This window comes from Drosophila novamexicana, unplaced genomic scaffold (assembly GCF_003285875.2).
Source record: "Drosophila novamexicana strain 15010-1031.04,08,12 unplaced genomic scaffold, DnovRS2.1 tig00001270-arrow-arrow-pilon, whole genome shotgun sequence".
Lineage (NCBI taxonomy): Eukaryota > Metazoa > Arthropoda > Insecta > Diptera > Drosophilidae > Drosophila > Drosophila novamexicana.
This window is the reverse complement of record NW_020824847.1, coordinates 704,053-724,484: the sequence shown is the minus strand read 5'-3', so window position 1 is coordinate 724,484 and position 20,432 is coordinate 704,053. Positions and strand designations below refer to the sequence as shown.

Genomic DNA, 20,432 nt, shown 5'->3' with positions numbered 1-20,432 from the left:
TCTGCAAATCGATATATATCGATTTTCAAATGCTTCAAGATAGTCAAGATTTTGGATGCGTTCGCTCATTCCATATATATATATATATTCATATATATATATCATATATATATATATTTAGTCGCTGGTTCAAATCCAGCCAAAACCATATGAGAGTGCGTGAAGTCGCTGGTTCAAATCCAGTCACAATTTCGCATTCCTCTTGCGTCGAGCTGCCAAAACATATATATATATATATATATAACATAATTATCTATGCTGATACGTATTGAAGGAAGTTCGAATGTTATATATAAAGTCGCTGGTTCAAATCCAGTCTCAGCCATCTATTTCTCTAGCGTCGAGCTGATCAGCAGCTAATCAGCATTCGAACTTACTTCAATAGGCACATAAAAGCATATATATGTTTCTTTCGGCAGCTCGAGGCTGAAAGAGCTCCAAGCAGCGACTGGGTTTGAACCAGCGACTGTATATACATATAACATTCGAACTACCTTCAACCAAAATCGCAAATATGTTTCTTTCGGCAGCTCAACGTTAGAGAATTTGCAGAATTGCGACTGGATTTGAACCAGCGACTTCAAAAGCAGGGCAGCGTACGCATTTGCGTGTGTTTACTGTATCTGACAGATCTATTTGATCGAAAGGTTCTCACTGGTATCTGCGAGTCGTGCAAGCTGTATAATATTGCAATTGCTGCTGACTTAATTAAAAAAGCAAAAACAACAACAACAACAACAACAAAACGTAGCTAAAAATCAAATGCAATTGTTTAATAAACAATTTCTAGCTTGGCAAATTGTTGTTTCCCACGGGGTTTCTGGCATTTGACTTGCCTTTTGTTGAGGCTTTGCCATCTGTAATCCATCTGGCTGTTTGTCAACATGTTGCATGCTGCATGTTGCGTGTGGCATGTTGCAGCAGCCGATGTATCGCATGTCAAGTGAAAGCCACGACACCCGATCCTCTGCCACGCTCTAAGTGTGTCATGTGGCATGTGGCATGTGTCATGTGGCATGCGGCATGCGGCATGTGGCACTATTGACCAGCTTCCGTCTTGCCCATTGCCCAAGCAGAAGTTTTTTCTCTCTCTTTGTTGACCCCTAATTGTTGCGCAACTCTTGTCCGGCGTTCTATACGCCAAAAACGTTAGTTGCCACGCCCACTTGGCCCAAAGCAGCAACTGCCAAGTTTCCGTCTCCATCTCCGGCTGGCTGCAGCACAAGCTGACCTTTTTGGGCCCGGCCAGCGATGAGCTGCCTGCAAGCAGTACAGTGAGTGCACCCTAAAGCGAACAGGCCGCAATTTCTGTGAACCGAACCAGTTCGATTCTCTACTTAAAAGCTCTAAGAACATCTGAACCGAAAGTCGAGTTGAGCCAGATACGCTGGCTCAAACTGCGCACAGCGAACCAGCGCTTTTACTTTTGCCAGTTTGCAGCAATGATATTTATGCATAATTTATGTTCTTATAATAATAATATATGTTCTGCATTTAGACCTAGAAACTGGTTCAAACTGGTTCAAATTGTGGCAGCGAACCAGCGCTTTTTCTTTTGCCAGTTTGTAGCCATGCAAATTTTGCATCATTTATGTTCTAATAAAAAAAAAAAATGGCATTTTGGCTTAAAAAGATCAGATTTAAAGGACACGTATCTGGATCTCGTTCACGTGGCGCTGGGCTGTCCGTTTGTGTAGTGTTTACTGTATCTGGGCTTCGCTGCAGCTGCGGCCCGTCATGCATTCAATGCGGCAACTGCAACAATCGCTGCTGCTTGAGCTTTTTGTTATTGTTATTGTTATTGTTTTTCTCTATTAATTTCGCGTCTTCTTTTTTATTTTTTGCATAATTGCAAACTGTAGCACAACTATAAAAACGCTGCGCTTGTGGCAAACAAACAACAAATCAGTTTGTGCCAGCAGCCCAATCAGCAGCAGTCGCAGTCGCCCTCAACATGAAATATCTGGTAAGCAGCAGCAGCAGCAGCAGGATTGGGAGCAGCAGGATTAGGATTAGCTCTAAACGCCGCTTGGCTTTTGCAGTGTGTCATCTTAATGCTGGCCCTGTGCCTGGTCAGCTGTCTGGCAGCGAACGCGGAGCCAACCGATGCCGGAGCAGCGCCAGCGTCTGAGCTGGACGCAACGCTGGACGAGAAGAAGACGGAGAAACGCGGCATCTACGGCTTTGGCTATGGACATTACGGGCATGGCTATGGCGGCTATGGCGGCTATGGTGGCTATGGACATGGACATGGACACTATGGCGGCTATGGCCTAGCCGCGCCCTACTATGGCGGCTATGAGTATGTGCAGCATGCGGCGCCCTATTATGGCGGCCATCATGGCTACTATCCGTATCATCATGGTCACTATGGTTTCTATTGAGTCCAAGCGAACCATTTCACTCATTTCACATATATATAAACGACGCTCATCATCATAAATAATAATTCTTTTTTTTTCGTTTTTTTTTTCCATGCGCTACGAATAAATGTCCTTACAAAATGCATTTGTTTGAAATATTTAAATTGAATTGATTGCGCGCGCGCGCTCTTTGCGTCAAATACAACCATGTGTGCAGTGTTTGAAAGCGACTGCATTGGCTGGTAGCAGCACTGATTGCCGCCTATCGATGGGCAACGGTTTGTGCTGCGTTTTCTGCAGCGATAAGTATCGATAGCGGCTGCTCTCACATTTTTGTTGTTCATTTTTACGCTCTTCTTTGTCGGAGACGGTTGTTTCTACTCGCTTTTGCTTCGTCGAGCAAGAAGAGCTCAACAAATAAATTGACATACAATTTCGATTTGAGCCAGCCAAGAAGTACGTTCGAGTTAACAAACAAACAAAAAAAAAAAAAAATTATTTTTTTTAAATACTAGTGTGAACAGCTGTTGTTGCACTAGTGTTGGGTAATTTTTGTTGTCTTTTTTTTTGGATTTTTTTTTTGTTTCCAACTACGAGTTACGACTGCAGTAAAGTGGCAGCAGCAGCATCAATAACAACAACAGCAGCAGCAGCAGCAAAACAACAACTGTCGCAGTGGCAAAAAGCAAGTGCGAAATATACAACCGAAAGCTGACCAAATTGTGGGCGAAACAACAACAACAAGAGAAAGAGAGAAAGAGAGAAAAAAAAATAAGAAAATAAGCAGCAGTTGTACATGCATATGTACATTTTTAGTTGTGTTAGTACTAAATACTAGTACGACAACAAAAAAAAAATGCGAATCTGTTTGTGAATATGTGAAGTGACAAAAAATAAAATAAAGTAAAAAAAAAAATAAAATAAAAGCACACGCACACAAAAAGTCGTGAATTCGTCGTTGACGTCGCTTTTAACGTTTGTGTGCGCACATACACACGCACTCACACTACACACATATTGCACATGTGTGCGCTGCTGCTGGGCTAGTGGCGAGCGAGCGAGCGAGAGGGAGAGAGTGTGCAAGAGCAAAGCAGCCGCTGTCTTTAGTTTCTGTGTTGCTTTTACGTTATTTTTTTTTTTCGCCAAAGTATATATTATTTTTTTTTTCTTTTTGTTGGTTTTTTTATCATAATTTTCGCATTGTGAAAAGTTTTTTTTGTTCTTGTACAACACAAGTTTTGGAAAAGCGTGCGTTCGTGTGCGTGTGCGTCGCGCGCGTTGGCAGCGGTAATAATAACAACTACAACAACAACAAGAATAACAACAGCAAAAATAAAAATCAACAACATTTATAGGCCCGAGTCGGAGCAGTTCGCGCCACTTTGAAGAGGTATGTATGTTTGTAAGTTAGCATATGTGTGTGTGTGTTTTTGTCCAATTCAACAAAAATTCTTATTAGATCACAGGCATGCGTGTGCTTGTGTGTATGTGTGTGTGTGTGTGTGTGTGTGTGTGTGTGTGTGCGTGTCCGCTGAGCAGCCGCCGTTGCTCAGGTTCAGCATGACGACGACTTCTTTTTCGTCTTGTTGTTTTCTTTTCCTTTTGCCACTCACACTCATTTCGCCGTTATTTATGTAACAAGTGTGTGCGTGCTAAATGAAGTGCTGCTGCCGCTGCCGCTGCCACTGCCACTGCATCTGCCTCTGATGTTGTTGTTGTTGTTGTGTATGTATTTGGCGATTTTCGAGTCTCGCTATTTGTTGTGTGTCGTTGTCGTTGTAATGAAGTTGGCAGCGCTGCCGCTGCTGGCGTAAACGCACAAGAAAAGAAAAAAAGCACCCAGCAGCATCGGCAGCGTCCGCAGCCGCAGCAGCTGGGAGCAACGCCAAGCGCATTGAACTGGTTAGGTTCACTTTTGTCATTTTGGTTATCAACACTGGAAATGGCGGCAGAACATTTCTGTTCCTTTTGCCGCGCGGCAGCGCACCATTTAAGCTACGACAGACGTCAGCGTTAGCGTTTTTTTTTTTTTGTCCAATTGCCATCTGTACGTAAGCTGTGTTGCTGTAAATTAACAGCTAGCATAACAGCAGCAGCAACAACAACAGCAAGAAGAAGATGATGAAGAAGAGGAACAACAAAAGCATTTAGAGCAATTGGCATTGTGTTTGTGTGACGCGCGATTTCGGGATTGCTCTTAGAAGCTGCGTCAACGTCGCTGCTATTGTGTAGAAGGGGAAGAGGAAGAACTAGGCGAGTAAAGAAGAGCGCAAACATCATTTGATTTTTATTGTCATTTCATTACGCACAACGATGCTGCTGCTGCCGCTGCCGCTGCTGACGTCGCTGCCGCTTGTTGCGCTTTTGTTTTCTTTTTTTTATCTGGGTGCTGGTGTGTGTGAAAGAGAGAATGGGAGAGGGTAGTGTGGGATGGATGGAGGGAGGGGGGAGATTGGAGAATGCGTGTAATCGATGTAATTGGAATGCGAATATTTTCTGATGCTCTCTCGCCACACGCTTCAATTTCAGTTTCGTTGAGTGCGCACCAAATATTTATGCAAACCAGAAATGCAAAATGCAAAAACGCAAAAGCCATTTACATACCTACGCACATATGCATGCATGTGTGTGTGCGTGTGCGTGTGTGTGTGTGTGTTTGTTTTCGCCGTGAGCCTTCCACGAATTCAGATTCTACGTTCTACATTTTAAACAAGGCAAAAGCTCCATCAGAGCGAAAGAGAGAGAGAGAGAGAGAGAGAGTTCAGGTGCATAAATGCAATTGTTGATCCATGTGCATATACCCTGTAATTTATATTTGCGTATGTCACGTTTCTGAGAATACAGCTGGAATGTAAAGTACTAGAGTTTTTCTTTGAAAATTTCATATTCTGAAAATTGGGTTTTCCACATCAAATTGGTAGCGTTATGTTCCAGGCTTTGACGCATTTCCATTTGCCAGATTTCATATAATTTTCTGTAGAAATATGTAGCATAACTATCTTCAGCACGCCGAAGACTAAATACCCTTGGCTTACAGTTATGTAAAATATGAAAAAAAAATACATATATATGTAAAGCTGGTAATTGTCAAGTTTCTTGAAGAACTCTTGTAAAAAAATAAGCCCTACAGAATATTGTATTGTATCTAAGAAAAATACCCATATATCTACCAATTCTTCCCATAGAAAGTCCTTCAAAAAAAAAAAGTCTTGTAAAAGTATTTGAACGAAGCAGACAAAGGGATATTTCTATATAAACTCGGTTCTTGATATTGTTTAAGAATATATCTAAACTTTATAGTGTTGGAAAAGTCTCTTTCTAGTACATTTCATGATTATACCCTATCCCTTTACTTTCTTTACCTTTTTGATATTTTTTAAGATAATATATACTTTGTAGTGTTGGAAAAGTCTCTTTCCAAATTTAATGCCAAGGGTATCCAAAGACGAGAGAAATATAATATTTAATCCCCTTTTAGTCTTAAAGCTTAGAAATGCTTTTTTTCTATGAATGCTTAATTCCGACTAATTTTTTCTGTGGAAGCCATAAAATAGCGAATTCCGCAGTTTCCGCTTTAATATGTTGAAAAAATTTGTTCATAGACTTAACTTTTTAAATATTGCTCAAACTTTGTGCAACAATTGAGAAATTAACAGCCGTTTTTAAGCAAAATTTGAAAATCATAGGGTATGTGCAACAGGTGTTAAGCGAAATGATTAAATTTACAGAGTACGAATCAAAGAAGAATAGTTATAACAAATGCATTTTATAAAAATAAAAATATTTTTAAAAAAAAAAATACAGTTCGTTAAGACGCTCAAGAAAAGTACGCAAAGTACAGGACAACTGCTAGTCGAGTATGCCCTGCTGCAGCACGTTTGCACACATAGAAATATAATTCCCACTTTTATTGTTGTTGTTGTTGTTGTTGTTGTTGCACTTGGCTGCTTTAATTACATTTATATTGATTAATACATTTGATTGAATTTATTTATTTCTATGTATTTATTATATTCATTTTCTTTGACGTTTAATTATAATTGCATTTAATGCCGCACCCCACCCCCCTCGCTTCAGGCAGAGACGTCGTTGAAGCAAAATAACAAATGACATATTCCAATTGGAACGCTTCACATTTCTCATTTTGGACGTCTGTTCCGTTTGATTCTTATGTATTATATGCGCACACACATACATGCATACATACATACATGCATACATGCATGCATACTTATTTACTGTTTGTTTTTTCTACACTTTATTCAGTTGTCGCCGCTGCCGCTGCTGCTTCTTCTTCTTCTTCGTCTTCTGTTTGTTTTTGTAATTAGTGAGCGGAAATTGTGTGCGTCGTACATGTATGTGTGCGTGTGCGTGTGTGTGTGGGTGGCTCAGGAGCTAAGGCCAAGCTAGGCTGTTGCTTGGTTTTGGGTTTTCTAATTGTTTTAACGCTGTTGAAGGTCATTGGGGGGGCAGAGCGGGCAACTTCCCCCCACTTCCACAGAATAAGCGTGCACTCATTTAATGCACCTGTGACCCAATTCGAATGCAACCCAAACAAACACACACACACACACGCACACGAAGTCCTCATGCGAGTCGCAATATAAGCAGAATTTGTATTTTGCTTGGTAATTTGCAGGTTTTCAACATTTTCCATTCACAGCTGGAAGTGTGGTGGGAGGGGGGGGGGGGTGGTGGTGGTGGTGGTGGTGAGATAGGCCGAATCATTCAGCTGGCATTTGAAATTAGCAACAGATATCGAAAACACAATAAATATAACGGAACAACAACAACAAAATAAATGTACGATTATCAAATCACAAAATTTTCCGAAATCTGAGCCAAGTGCAAAGAAGAAGCAGACAAAGTCAAAGAAGAAGAAGAAGAAGCACAAGTGGCAGCAAAAGCATACTAACGGACTATCATTAATATGCGCTCTCGCTCTGATCGCTGTAGCCGTTGCTTATCAGAATGTGACGTCTGCTATTCTCATTCGCCTTCTTTTGCTTCTTCTTCTTCTTTGTTGTTGTTGTTGTTGCCCATTGTTGTGGCTCCGCTAATCTGTCGCACAGATTGTATACGCATGTTTGTATGTGTGCACTGTATATATGTATGTATGTATGCATTTTTCAATGAATTTGTAAGCAACTGCAAATGGTACAGATTTTTCAATTCGCCGCATCACTATTTCTGATTGGAATTATTGTCGCCCATTTTGCTGGAAATTTACATTTGTCACACAAGAAAACCCAGCCTATTGTGAATGGCCTGAAAGTTGAGATTTTTGTGCAAATGATTCATTTTGGCATTTGTAAGTGTTTAACATATGCCGCTGCAGCTCATAAGCAGCAACGTTTACCAACTGGAAAGCCAACCAAATAAGTCCAATTGGTAATTGTCCCAATTGGACAGCCCGTTTTTGTTGCTGGACTAACCAACTAAACAACTCTTTTCTTTTCTTTTCTTGTGTCTTACAGATCCATGCAAAATGTCTAGTCCTGACGATAGAATACCAATACGTGGTAAGTGAAGTCATTCTCTATGTACCGTTTGGTCGGGCGTGAGGGCGTGGTCGGCGTGGCAATACCCTGCAGGACCGATTGTTCTAATTCGTGCCTGATCTCAGTGTTGAAAAGTGTGAATTGCATCCAATTCAAAAGACACGGAAAGAAGAAGAATGCCTCTTCCTCTTTCCTCTTTATATAGTTAACAGATAATTCAAAACGAATGCGACAGTTGTCATACTTTTCTTTTGCTAGAATGGAAAACACAAGACTTTTTTTTTGTGCCCGTAAAATGTTCATGTTTCATTTCATAATTTTCCAATAGGCAATACTAAATACTAGCATAATTTTAAATAAATATTGATAGGTCATAGAATGTGAGTTTCCCTATTGTTTAATCAATTATGAAAGCGTTCATGATTTTTGTTACTAATTCAGCAATGAAATCACTCAAAAGTCGCACGAAATCAGTCACGAATTCGCATTGGATCACATTAAATGAGTTTCGGCATGAATTCAGGCAAGGTGTTCATGCCAAAAGTCATCTAAGGTCATGAAGTCCCAAAACATGCTTGTGTTCAATTCACGGCTGAGACGCATGCAAGGGAATCTGCCTGCCTGCCTGCCTGCCTGCCTGCTTGCCTGCCTTCAGGCCTGATTCAGGGGTCGGCGGTGCTGCAGGGTAATAACAATTGAGTACATATGTAACGGGGCGCGCACGAACAAAGCTTATGGCACACTAACACACACAATCTCACACATATAAAGAGGTGAGAGTGGGAGAATGCAGCTGTGTGTGTGTGTGTGTGTGTGCGCGCCTTCCAAAAATAACTGTTAATAAGAATACAAAAGCAAACAACGCTGCCTACTCAACGCAGCGCAGCCGAGCGCAGCTTTTACTGCCTTTGCCTTTGCCTTTGCAGCGGCAGCGGCAGCGAGCAGCGCGTAACGACAGCGGCTAAACAACAAGAACATTGTCCATGGTCGGGTGTCAGCGCAGCAGTGGCAGTGGCAGTGGCAGTGGCAGCGACAGCGGCAGCGGCAGACGAGACTCAAACCACCATCATGTGGTTGTGCTTGCGTTTTTGACTGCGAATGTCACTCAAAAGAGAGAGCACGTGAGTGTGAGAGCGTGAGTATGTTATGTTGGTGCGTAAAGGAACACGTACAGTGCTGGCCGTTTAATTAGAGCTAACAAATGAATATAGAATATATGTATGTATGCAGGTCATGCAAGGATTTAAATAGTTTCGCATTTACAGCATGGAAAAGTTAACAGTGACTTCTGTAGGAAAATTTCGAGAAAATTCTATTGGCAATTGTCAATTCCATATATAAATAATAATAAACAGCATAGATCCAAGCAGACATTAAATATAACCAAAGAAAATGAAACTACCATGCCAGAATATGCGACAGAAGTTTCATGGCAAAAAAGCGTACATATATATGTGGCCAACACTGTATCGTGTGCACTTGCAAACGTGGAAGGAAGTTGGTTTACAGTTCTGACTGGGTAAGGCTGCAGCTTTTAGCTCAAGTTGCTGCCGCCACTGTCAATGCCAAGCACGTGTAATAACAACATGACTGCGGGACTGGCGCTCTCTCGCTTTTACCCTCTCTCGCTCTAGCTCTCGCTTTTTTTTTTTGGAGCTGGCTGGTCGCTCTCTCTTGCCGGCGCTTACGAGTGCTGCCTCTGTGTCTGTTTGTTTGTGTGTGCAACAATAACAAAACGAACAACATTCGTTTATCGATTTTGTTCTATTTATAGTACAACAAAAATTTACTTGCCTTTGAAATGGGTAACAATGACGACGACGCCGACGCCGGCGCCGGCGCCAGCGTCAATCTTATGGCCCTTTATTTCTTGCGTCCTGCTTTAACTTATTCCGCTCGGCTGCCCCACCTCTACCTACCACTGCTCTTGCTCTCGTAACTGTTAACGCAACGGGCACGTGCACACTGCACACGCGGCAGGCCCTTGCACATTGACCAATTGTGAATGCTCTTAACATGCTCTGTAACGGCACGTGGACCAGCCACGCAGCGCACTCCCCCCCCCCCCCCCCCCCCCCCCCCCCCCCCCCCTCCTCCGTTGTCTCTGTTGTCTTCCCCTGTTGCTCAGCTGTTCAAAAAATGTGCATCGTAATTGTATCTCATGTTATTCGTAATCGTAAGCAGCGCTGCTGCATAACGGATATCATGTTAAGGAGCCAATATTCTGTACATGCATGCATGTGCATGTGTGTATGTGCTTACATATGTTTGCATGCATGCATGCATATGTTGGAATTGCGTTGATTATCGAATTGCAGGACTTGAAGAATATTGCAAAAGGATATCAATGTACATACATATGTATGCACATTTTCCAATAAATTTTAAATGTCAAAGTCATTTATTTCATAGTTTCTTATTTAACTTTGAAAAGCAATCACTGTAAAAATGTTCTCTCTCTCTCTCTCTCTCTCGCTCTCGCTGTTGCTGTTGCTCTTGCGCCATTTCCGGGAAATTCAGGTGTCTTATTTGTATTGACTTGTAGTCGAGGTCATTGCTTATGATGATTGTGTATTATTAATTTCCAAACAAATTTCCCGCCAGGTATCTAAAAGTCAGTGGACCGGGGGGAGGGTGTGTGTGTGTGTGTGTGTGTGTGTGTGTGTGTGTGTGTGTGTGTGTGTGTGTGTGTGTGTGTGTGTGTGTGTGTGTGTGTGTGTGTGTGTGTGTGCATGGACTGTTGACAAGTCATTCCAAGTCAGTTGCTACGTTTTATTGGGGTGCGCAATTTGTGCCAGAGATAGACGCACCTGTCAAAGGTCACTTGCGACCCTGGCAGGCCCACAGCCCCCCCCCCCCCCCCCCCCTCCACTTGTCAGTTATTATAATGGCATTCCAAGAATAACAGCCGAACTTTGTTGCCTCTTTCTCTCCCTCTCTCTCACTCTCATACTCTATGTGTGTGCATGTACATGCGTGCATGTGTATGTATGCATGTGCGTTTGCTTGTATGGAATTCATATGGAATACTTATTTATATCGTTATATAAAATCGTTAGCTTTGTGTATGGCATAATATCCTCATTTGTAATACACAAAGGCAACAACAAACAACAACAACAACATCCCATTCCAGCCAAATTTGCCCTTTCCAATTCCATTCTTAGCATTTACCAGCTGCTTCTTCTTTAACAGTTGTTTACTACGTACATACATATGTGTACGTATGTGTGTGTGTGTGTGTGTGTGTGTGTGTGTGTGTGTGTAATCGTTTCTAAACTGCGTTGTTGTTGCTCTTGCTTTTTGGCTTTGCATTTGTCAAGGTGAAACACACACACACACACACACACATACATTGCGAGAGCGGGTGTGCGCGCACACACACACACACACACTCGCACATATGTATGGGCTCTCAGCTAAAACTTCGAAATAAGCCAAAACTGAACGAGCCACGCCCACATATTATATATTGCCCGCCCCAGGGGCCCCCGAATTGCTGTTGCCGCAAAGTGTGTCTATTTTTAGACGAGCGCGCTGGAAATTTTTTCCTACACACACACACACACACACACACACACACACAGGCGTACTCGATCGCACATGCTTGCATGCATACACTGACACGCATACAAGTGTCGTCTGCTATCACTCAAAACAAAGTAAGCAGAGAAGTGGGTCGGCCTATAATTATTATTATTATTATTATTATTGCTGTTAATGTTTTTGTGTTGTTTTTTTCGAGCCAGAACTGACTCCCATTTACGAGCTCTACATATGTACATATGCATATACATATTGCTGTTATCGCATGCATACCAATTGGCTTAAATGCTTCGGTCTCCAATTGGAACACAATTCAAAATTTCTAACGCTTGTTTGAACACGTGCTGCCTGCTTTGTTGTTGCGCCTATTGGTGCTGTTGGTTTCTATGTCAACACAGAATTGACCTTGGCGACGACGACACGTCTTATTCGAACTTCTTGTAAACAGCTGACGGCAGTCGCAGCAGCGCCAGCAACAGCACTATCATCATCAGCCAAAACATGCACGCTCTCGCTTACTCCTACATTATGCATGCACACGCATGCACACATGCGTACATATGTACATACATGTTGGCAAGAAACTTTTTGCATGCACCTGCAGCACATCGGCTGCGCTGTATTGCTTACAAGTGTCACACAGCCAACAACCAAACACACACACACACACACACACATACACATTAACATCAGCTGCAGCTGTTGCATGTGCGAGCGCCCGCTCTTAATGACACACTCTCGCACTTGCTCTCTTTCTCTCTAATTCTTGCTCGCCTGCAGACAGTTTGCTGTGTTTTGGTTATGTTTTTCAACATACCCTATTTAAAGGCAGTTGGGGTATGCAGTTGCTTAAAAGCCGCTATGTTTTTATGTGTATATATAAACGTGCTCACCAACAATAAATATATATATATATATACATATATGTAAATAATACAGTTATTATATTCTATAAGCATGCGTATATATAAAAATATATACCTTCACAGTACAATTGTTACTTTACAGGGTATCATATGGCCGACTACACAGGTTCGCTTTGTATTTGATTTGATTTTTTTTTTTTTGGTTAAGTTTTTGTGCAATGTGCGCTGCGAGTTCAGTTCAGTTGAGTTGTTGTTGTTGTTTTTGCTATTGCTGATTCCGCCGATGTTGCTGCTTCTAAATTTATACTCCCATAGCTATGCACGATTTATAATAGCTGCTATATATAGAACAACAGGTCACGGCCTATTCGGTCAGCCTTTTGCATAGACACACATACTTGCATAGAAATTTATTTATACAGTACACACACACACACACACACACACATGCATATGTACGACTGAGCATGCATTCGACTCGACGTTGAACATGTGAGCATATGTATGCATGTGTGTAAGTATTTCGCCATTGTTGTTGTTGCTATTGGTTTTGCCTTTTGCTATTGTTTCTATATATAGCCAGCCACCTCTCAGCAGCCCAAAACTAGACTTTGCCTTACTTGCTGATTTATTCATTTCATTTTGTTGCCTTGCCAGAGAGTCAGCAAATGGTAGCAACTATACACGCACACATGTACATAAATGTGTGTGTGTGTGTGTCTATGCACATTAACGTTGTTGTCTTTCGAGCAGCAATCCAATTGGACATTTTGCTTAGTCATAAATATGCGCGCAATTAGTCCAGTCCGGCTGTATGTCTAATTGCTGATCGACTGAGAGCGAGAGCGAGAGCGAGACCGAGAGAGAGAGAGCGCGACCGCAAGTTGGGCGGCAAAAGAGCGTACATGCGTGGGAGAGAGAGCAACAGATTGACTCGTTGCCAGTTTATCAATGAACATTTTGTGTGTGTGTGTGTGTGTTTTTTTTTACTGCACTTTGCCTTGTGTCCATTAGCAGCAGCAGCAGCAGCCGCAGCAAAAGCAGAAGCAACGCCAGTTTTTCTCAATTTTTTCTTTTTTGATTTATTTGTTGCTTCTTTTTTTTTGGCATTTGTTTGTGCGCCACAAAAGCAAATCAAATTAGTTGCTCCGTGCTAAAACGTGTAGCAGAAGGCGATCCCAGGGCGGGCAGGGGGTGTGCCGTATGAAGCGAAGACAACGCCAAACGGAACTGGTCGTTGGTCTGCTGTTGTGTGGCCTTTGTCGTTGTCGTTCATGTTGACTACGGCAACGCTGTCGCTGTCGCTGTCGACGTCAACGTTGACGTCGACGTCGTCACGTGCGCGCAGCACGGAGAGCGGTTATCTAAAAAAGCTCTCGGACCGGGTCCATGTAATCGCTGTAAACTTGTACAAGGTTACTAAAAATAGCTACAGAGATACATCAATACTCATACCAACACACTCACACACACACACACACACACACATGCACGCCTCGACTATGCGGCCTCGGCGTGCTTGGAGCCAGTCAATGAGGCGGTGGTGTTCGAAGGGGGGAGGGGGCTAGAGAGAGTGGAGCGAGAGCGAGAGAGAGGGCGAGCACATGTTAAAATACGTTTTAGATGAATTTTCGTAAAGCGTCTGATAAGCGCAGCCTTATCTATATAATCAACTAATTGGCCGAGCACACACACACACACACACACACACACACACACACACACACACACACACACACACACACACACACACACACACACACACACACACACACACACACACACACACACACACACACACACACACACACACACACACACACACACACACACACACACACACACACACACACACACACACAAGCTGCGTTCAAAAACAGTCGCGCGTCTTTGCTTTGTTGTTGTTTTTGCTTGGTTTACATTGTGTTGTGTGCTTTTCTAACATAAATATTGCGATAGCTCGCATCTGCATATATCGATAAATGTGTGTTACGATACTATCGATAAAGGGCCTGCCTGAAAATTACGGTACTTCCGTTCGAAAGTAGTTTCTTTTCTATACAACAAATAACAAATGAGAAATTTATGAATATGATTATAAAATGTTTTAAATTTAATTGTTTCTTCACGGATTTCTAGAAAAAATTGATATTTCAAGAGTTTTTCTTAAAGAATTTTCATCGCAGTCGTTTTAACCTTTATTCCTGGACAGTTCTAGATCAACTATGATAGGTTCATAAAAAACATAATATATAATAAATATCACAAAAAAATGATGGATGTTTGAGCCCGAATCCATTCAAAATAGGCTGAAACGGGCTTAGACCAAAGTTGAATGAAAGAAAGTTTATTTTTATCACCCGAACTGAAACTTATTTGTATATTATTTTCATTATTATAGGTTTAAACAATAAACTAAACTTTTTATTTAAAATGGGAAAATGGAAAAACCAATAATCGTTTATGCTTAAAAGTTAGCCCGCGCAAAACCGGGCAATACATGTTACCATATACATTTATTATAGTTTTCATTTATTTACTCTGCTCTCTTCACAGATCTGCCGCCCGAAGCCGGAAACGATGAGCGATTGTTGCACATTACGCCGGGCGTCATATCGCTGGACTTTAAGCCGCGTCAAGTTGACATTGATCAGCAGATCCTAGAGGTAATTATTTGGGCATAGAAACACACGAAACACTGGGCCAAGTCATGCCAGGTATTCACTATAAACCTTCCCTTGTTGAGTTATTAACTAGTAGAAGAGATAAATGCGGAAAGACTCGTCTTGCGCGTAAGGCATCTCTCACACTCGAAAGCAGAAGTTTTTTCGTATTCCTCTTTGTGTCGCATCCTTGAACGTTTTATAGTCCGCTGCGTACTTAGTTAAGCTTTTCCAATCAGTGCGAAATAACAAGATTTATCACAAAATTAAGTTGCCACATAACATTTAGAAAAAAAAAAAGGCAGCTGTTTCAATCGACACGAATCGATATTAACACACACACACACACACCAATTCACACTCACATACACACTCACACCAAAATAGATTATTCCAACTGCGTAGACTGCTTTCTAGTGCCTCCGCAACAGCTCGTACAGCTGCGTTTTCGTATACCTTGTACTTTTAGCAAATGCCTAGGGTATACTGATTTTATAGCCCCAACCCCATACAGTATATATATATACTTGATCAGATCGGCGAGCTTAGTCGATCTCTCTGATGCATCAGTTATGTGAATTATATGTAAAGTCGATAAATATCGATTGTTAAATCCGATATTTTAAGCATATTCATATGCTCGTATATAAAACGTGGAACAAGTTTTATCGATAGCTGCTACCATATTGTGATATCGATAAATATCGATAGAAAATCAATAATTATTTGAAGCGACATTGCCTTGCGGCAGCTCAAGTCTGTGTACAGGGTATCAGCTAGTCGTGCACACTGTTTTCTTGTTGTACTATTTACTTTGTTTTTTTTTTCTATATATTTTTGTTGGCTCTATTTCGCAGTTTCGCCTGGCAAGCAACCACCTGAGCTATTTCTTTGTCCCGATTCCTGTTCGGCCTGTCTGTCAATCTTTCTGCTGCCATTGTCAGCGCTTGTTGGCCACAGCTTGAATGGGAAAGGGGCAAAGGGGAATGGGGAATGGGGAGAGAATAGAGTATAGAGTATAGAGGGAATGCCATATCGAATCTTCATCTTCATTCGATTTATTTGACCCGTCTGCCCGTCCTCCTCCTATAGAGTATAGAGTATAGAGTATAGAGTATAGAGTATAGAGTATAGAGTATAGAGTATAGAGTATAGAGTATAGAGTATAGAGTATAGAGTATAGAGTATAGAGTATAGAGTATAGAGTATAGAGTAGAGTATAGAGTATAGAGGGAATGCCATATTGGATCTTCATCTTCATTCGATTTACTTGACCCGTCTGCCCGTCCTCCTCCTCGTCCCCCTCCTCCTCCTCGTCCTCCTCCTCCTCCTCGTCCTCGTCTGGCGACATCATTATGATCAGTATCGTCCGGAATATCATTAGCATTCATGTCCGCATTGTCGTGTGCCGCATTTTCCTTACTTTTCCTTGTTTTTATGTATTGCTGAAACTTGTTTATGCATTGCATAAAGCGTATATTATCCGGCTTTGCGCGGCTTTGAAAATAAGTTCAAAGCCTATCGAACAGAATTTGGAACTTTCTGCCAGAAAACCTTTCAACACTTTCTCCAATAAGAAGGTTTCAGTGCAATATATATATGTGTGTATATGTATATATATATATTAAATATTCCTGATCAGAATGTCGGGCTGAGTCCATCTACCCATGTTTCTCTGTTCGTCCTAAAGCTAAAGACTTGAAATTTGGAAATATTTGATTTGAGATAACATTTCGCACTGGATTCTGTCTATTTTTGTGTAGGGTCTACACGACTAGCGATACTCTTACTTGTCTATTTTGCCTACTGCTTAATATATATCTCTAGGGTATGCACAATTCGAGCAGGCGTATGGCGCTCCTGTTCACAAAGTGAAATGGAGTCTATATATATATATATATATATATATATATATAGGTATATTTGATAACTCAGTTGATGATAAAGCCAAAGCAAGTAAGAGCGTTCGGGTAGGGAAGAACCGACTGGGGAATACCCTGGACCTTTTTCTACCTACTCCAAATGTTGCATAAAAAGACGTATTTGTGCTCTATTCGGGAGTGCGTGACTAGTGGATACCCTCTATCTTCTACGAACAACAAATGCAGCAGGGGGGGGGGGGTGGGAGGGGCAGCTATAAAATGAAAGATACCTGATTTGCATAAACTATTCTACATTTCAAATTTGGTGATTCCAGCTCTTAAAACGAAAGAGATTTGCTCAAAAAAGCGAAATATCGCAAACGATTTTTATCGATTGCATCGGGGCAAGTTATCGATCCGCTGAAAGAGAACTGGGAGAATCTTCGTTCAAAAGTTCATAGCTCTAGCTCTTAAAGGACAGATAAACCGAATGCCAGTCGAACATCGACTAGATCGACGCGGCTCTTGATGCTGATCAGGAATATATATACCTAATGGGCGTCCCCTCGGCACTTGCAACAAACCAATATACCCTTTTTACACATTTTCAAGGGGGCAGAGGTGCAGTGTATAGATATGCCAAAGGCACAGTTCGCGAGTCAGCTTAGAGTCAAACGAGAGAAAGAGCATCGCGCAGTCGCCTATAGCCGACGGCTGCCTGCTGCCAGATTCTTGCTTATTTTCTTCTGGTTCTAAATTTAAACGCGTGTACAACTTAATGATTCTATATTTATTGTTTTCTCTACGAAAATATGTACCGAGTATTTTGCGCATTCTTTTTTGACTTTTGCCTTTTGCCTTTGCTTTTGCTTTTCTTTTTAAATAAAACGGCGATTGTGCTAAAAATATACATCAAATGCTAGCCAAGAGAGCGAGGCTGAGAGAGAGAGTGGGAGAGAGAGAGAGAGAGAGTGGGAGAGAGCGTAAAGTGTGGCCTGGCTAGATATACCTGCAAAGGCAAAAGTCGCAGTGTGACCAGCTCAGCTTATTTTTCAGCTGCATTCGGCTAATCGCAGAGATCGTCAGCCGTAAACTGATTTAGCTTCTTTTTTTTTTTGCTTTTTTGCCAAATTGTGCTAAGTTAGCTTTTTTTTGGAGTTCTTTTCAAGCTAGTGCGCGCACAGCGAGTGCTCACTGTAGCTGCACAGCTTTGTTGTCGACGTCGCAGTCGACGTCGCAGTCGACCTCATGGCCCAACAGCAGCAACATGTGCAGCAGGCGGCCGACCAACCCCTCCCCCCCTCCCCTCCCCCCTCTTTCGCCCCGGACCCGCTAGCGATTGCCTTGTTGCATACAATTTATAGCCAGATTTTATTTTTGGCTTCTTACTTTGTGCATTGCGGCCTGTGTGTGTGTGCGTGTGTGTGTGTGTGTGCGTGCGTGTGTGTGTGTGCATGTGTGTTTTTGTTTTCTTTTGAATTTTTCGTATTTTTGGTTCAAGTGTTCTGCTTCTTATTCATATTGTAGTTGCTAAAGTGTTGCCTGCCCAACAACCCCCCCCCCCCCCCCCCCATCCCATCCCCTCCCCTCCCCTCCCTCGCCACGCCCACCGCTGCGTTTGCCTTGTTGCCTCAACGCTTGCCGTTTTTGTTATTTTTACATTTTCCTTTGAATTTATTTTTATTTTTGTGTTTTATAAACTCTGTGGGTTTTATTTTTAACAAAAGAACACAAAAAAAAAAAGAAACAAATTGTTTATATATATATGCACACAAATAGAAACGAGCGAAAGAGATGGCGAGTGCAAGAACTATAACTGTAAAACTAAAACAAATGGCAAAAACTAATCACAGCTCTTTGGCAGCTTTGTTGTTGTTGTTGTTATATTTATAAAAATCGGTGGCACGAGCAAATTGTAAATTAGCCACAATGGTTGGAAGGCGACGGGCACTGTGCTAATTAGACGGTGATGGGGATAGTAGGGGGGGGGGGGGGGGGGGGTTCTGCTGAAATTGTGAACTAACTAAAACTGGATGAACATCTAATAGATACTTAAATGTACGCATTACATATGCAGCACATACTCATGGCATACTCAAAGGATCTTTCACATACTCAAACTCGTTGCTTACATGCAACAACATACTCATTGTACTCATTGCACTTATTCGAAAATATTCAAAGTTATTCAAACATACATGCTAAATGTCTTAGAGGTATTTGTTAATGTACTCCAAAATACTTATACCCATGTTAATTGAAATACTCGTACTCGGACTCGTACTCGTACTCGTACTCGTATTCACAATAGTAGTCGTATTCACACTCGTACTCGTATTCATACTCATACTCATACTCATACTCATACTCATACTCGTACTCATACTCATTCTCATACTCATACTCATACTCATACTCATACTCATACTCATACTCATACTCATACTCATACTCATACTCATACTCATACTCATACTTATACTCATACTCATACTCATACTCACACTCATACTCATACTCATACTCATACTCATACTCATTCTCATACTCATACTCATACTCATACTCATTTAAAGTACTCTCGTGACACACTCATTGCAAACAAAGATTCTTATTGGTGCTCATTCATTGCATACTCATACTCACAATTATACTCATACTCATTAGCTTAAATCACATACACAAACATATTCAAATAGCTACTCGTTCATATTTGCTCATACAAGTTCGTCGCATACTCAAACATACTCTACATTCTCATTCATACCCGTATCTTTGCACCAATTCATATCAACGTATTCATTCTTTTGATATGCTACACACAGCTACAACTCAAACAATTTTCATAGTTACTCTTTTCATAGCTTCTTACACTCACATGTATTCATTCATTCATTCATTTAAGACCATAAATTCCCAAGAAAAGCTCATGCATATGCTATTCACGTGTATGCCTGAAATACACATAAAATATTCAAATGTTCCATACATACTCATACTACAAACTAATTAAATATTCAAATGTACTCATCTATCGAATGATTTAATTCAATTACATTCAATTATAGCAACTGCTAGCACTTGCGTTATTCGTTTTGGGGATATTTACTTGATTTCAAATGGTTTTTGCTATAAACCCAATACATTATCACCAAATAGGTCTATTTATAGAACATGCTCTGAATGACTTATTTGAATTTGAAGTGCCTCAAATGCGAGTACTCGTTGCATTCATTTTGGGTGAATTTTGAATTGATTCCCATTCGCTCGAAAAAGATTTACGGAGAAAACTGAAGACAACAACATCGTTATTATTATTATGATTATTATTATGTTTATGTATTATCGGTGCGGCAAGCTTTTCTATTTATATGGGCGTGTCTGTGTGTTGTCTTTGGCCCCCGTTATAATTATAGCACAGGCCTTTTATAATTATAGCATGCGCTCTGGCCAGCAGCAATGCTGAAACAAAAAAGTTGTGCAAGGCAAATGCTGTTGGATGGGCGGGGGCGTTCTCTAGCGAGGGGGGGAGTAATCAGGTGCAACGGCAGTTTCTACGAATTCTTCAATATGGCATATGGTCTGCTGCTGCTGCTGCTGCTCTGCTTCTGCTGCAGCTCTGCTGCTGCTG

The 20,432-nt window shown here is 41.4% G+C and overlaps 2 protein-coding genes across 4 annotated transcripts in view; both read left to right on the top strand.

Annotated features, from left to right (window-relative positions):
- The first annotated feature begins 1,923 nt into the window (after positions 1-1,923).
- Positions 1,924-2,473, top strand: LOC115766874 (cold and drought-regulated protein CORA). Its single transcript, XM_030710936.1, has 2 exons — positions 1,924-1,966; positions 2,043-2,473. The coding sequence occupies exons 1-2, from the start codon at positions 1,955-1,957 to the stop codon at positions 2,382-2,384; spliced, it is 354 nt and encodes a 117-aa protein (XP_030566796.1). The 5' UTR covers positions 1,924-1,954; the 3' UTR covers positions 2,385-2,473.
- A 1,096-nt stretch (positions 2,474-3,569) lies between these two features.
- Positions 3,570-20,432, top strand: part of LOC115766875 (histone deacetylase 4) — a 31,163-nt gene continuing 14,300 nt past the window's right edge. For all 3 annotated transcript variants that reach the window (XM_030710938.1, XM_030710940.1, XM_030710937.1), the window contains exons 1-3: positions 3,570-3,753; positions 7,841-7,885; positions 14,833-14,942. In XM_030710938.1, the coding sequence (XP_030566798.1) occupies positions 7,852-7,885; positions 14,833-14,942 (144 nt within the window). In that variant the 5' untranslated portion in view covers positions 3,570-3,753; positions 7,841-7,851. The remainder of the gene's footprint in view (positions 3,754-7,840; positions 7,886-14,832; positions 14,943-20,432) is intronic.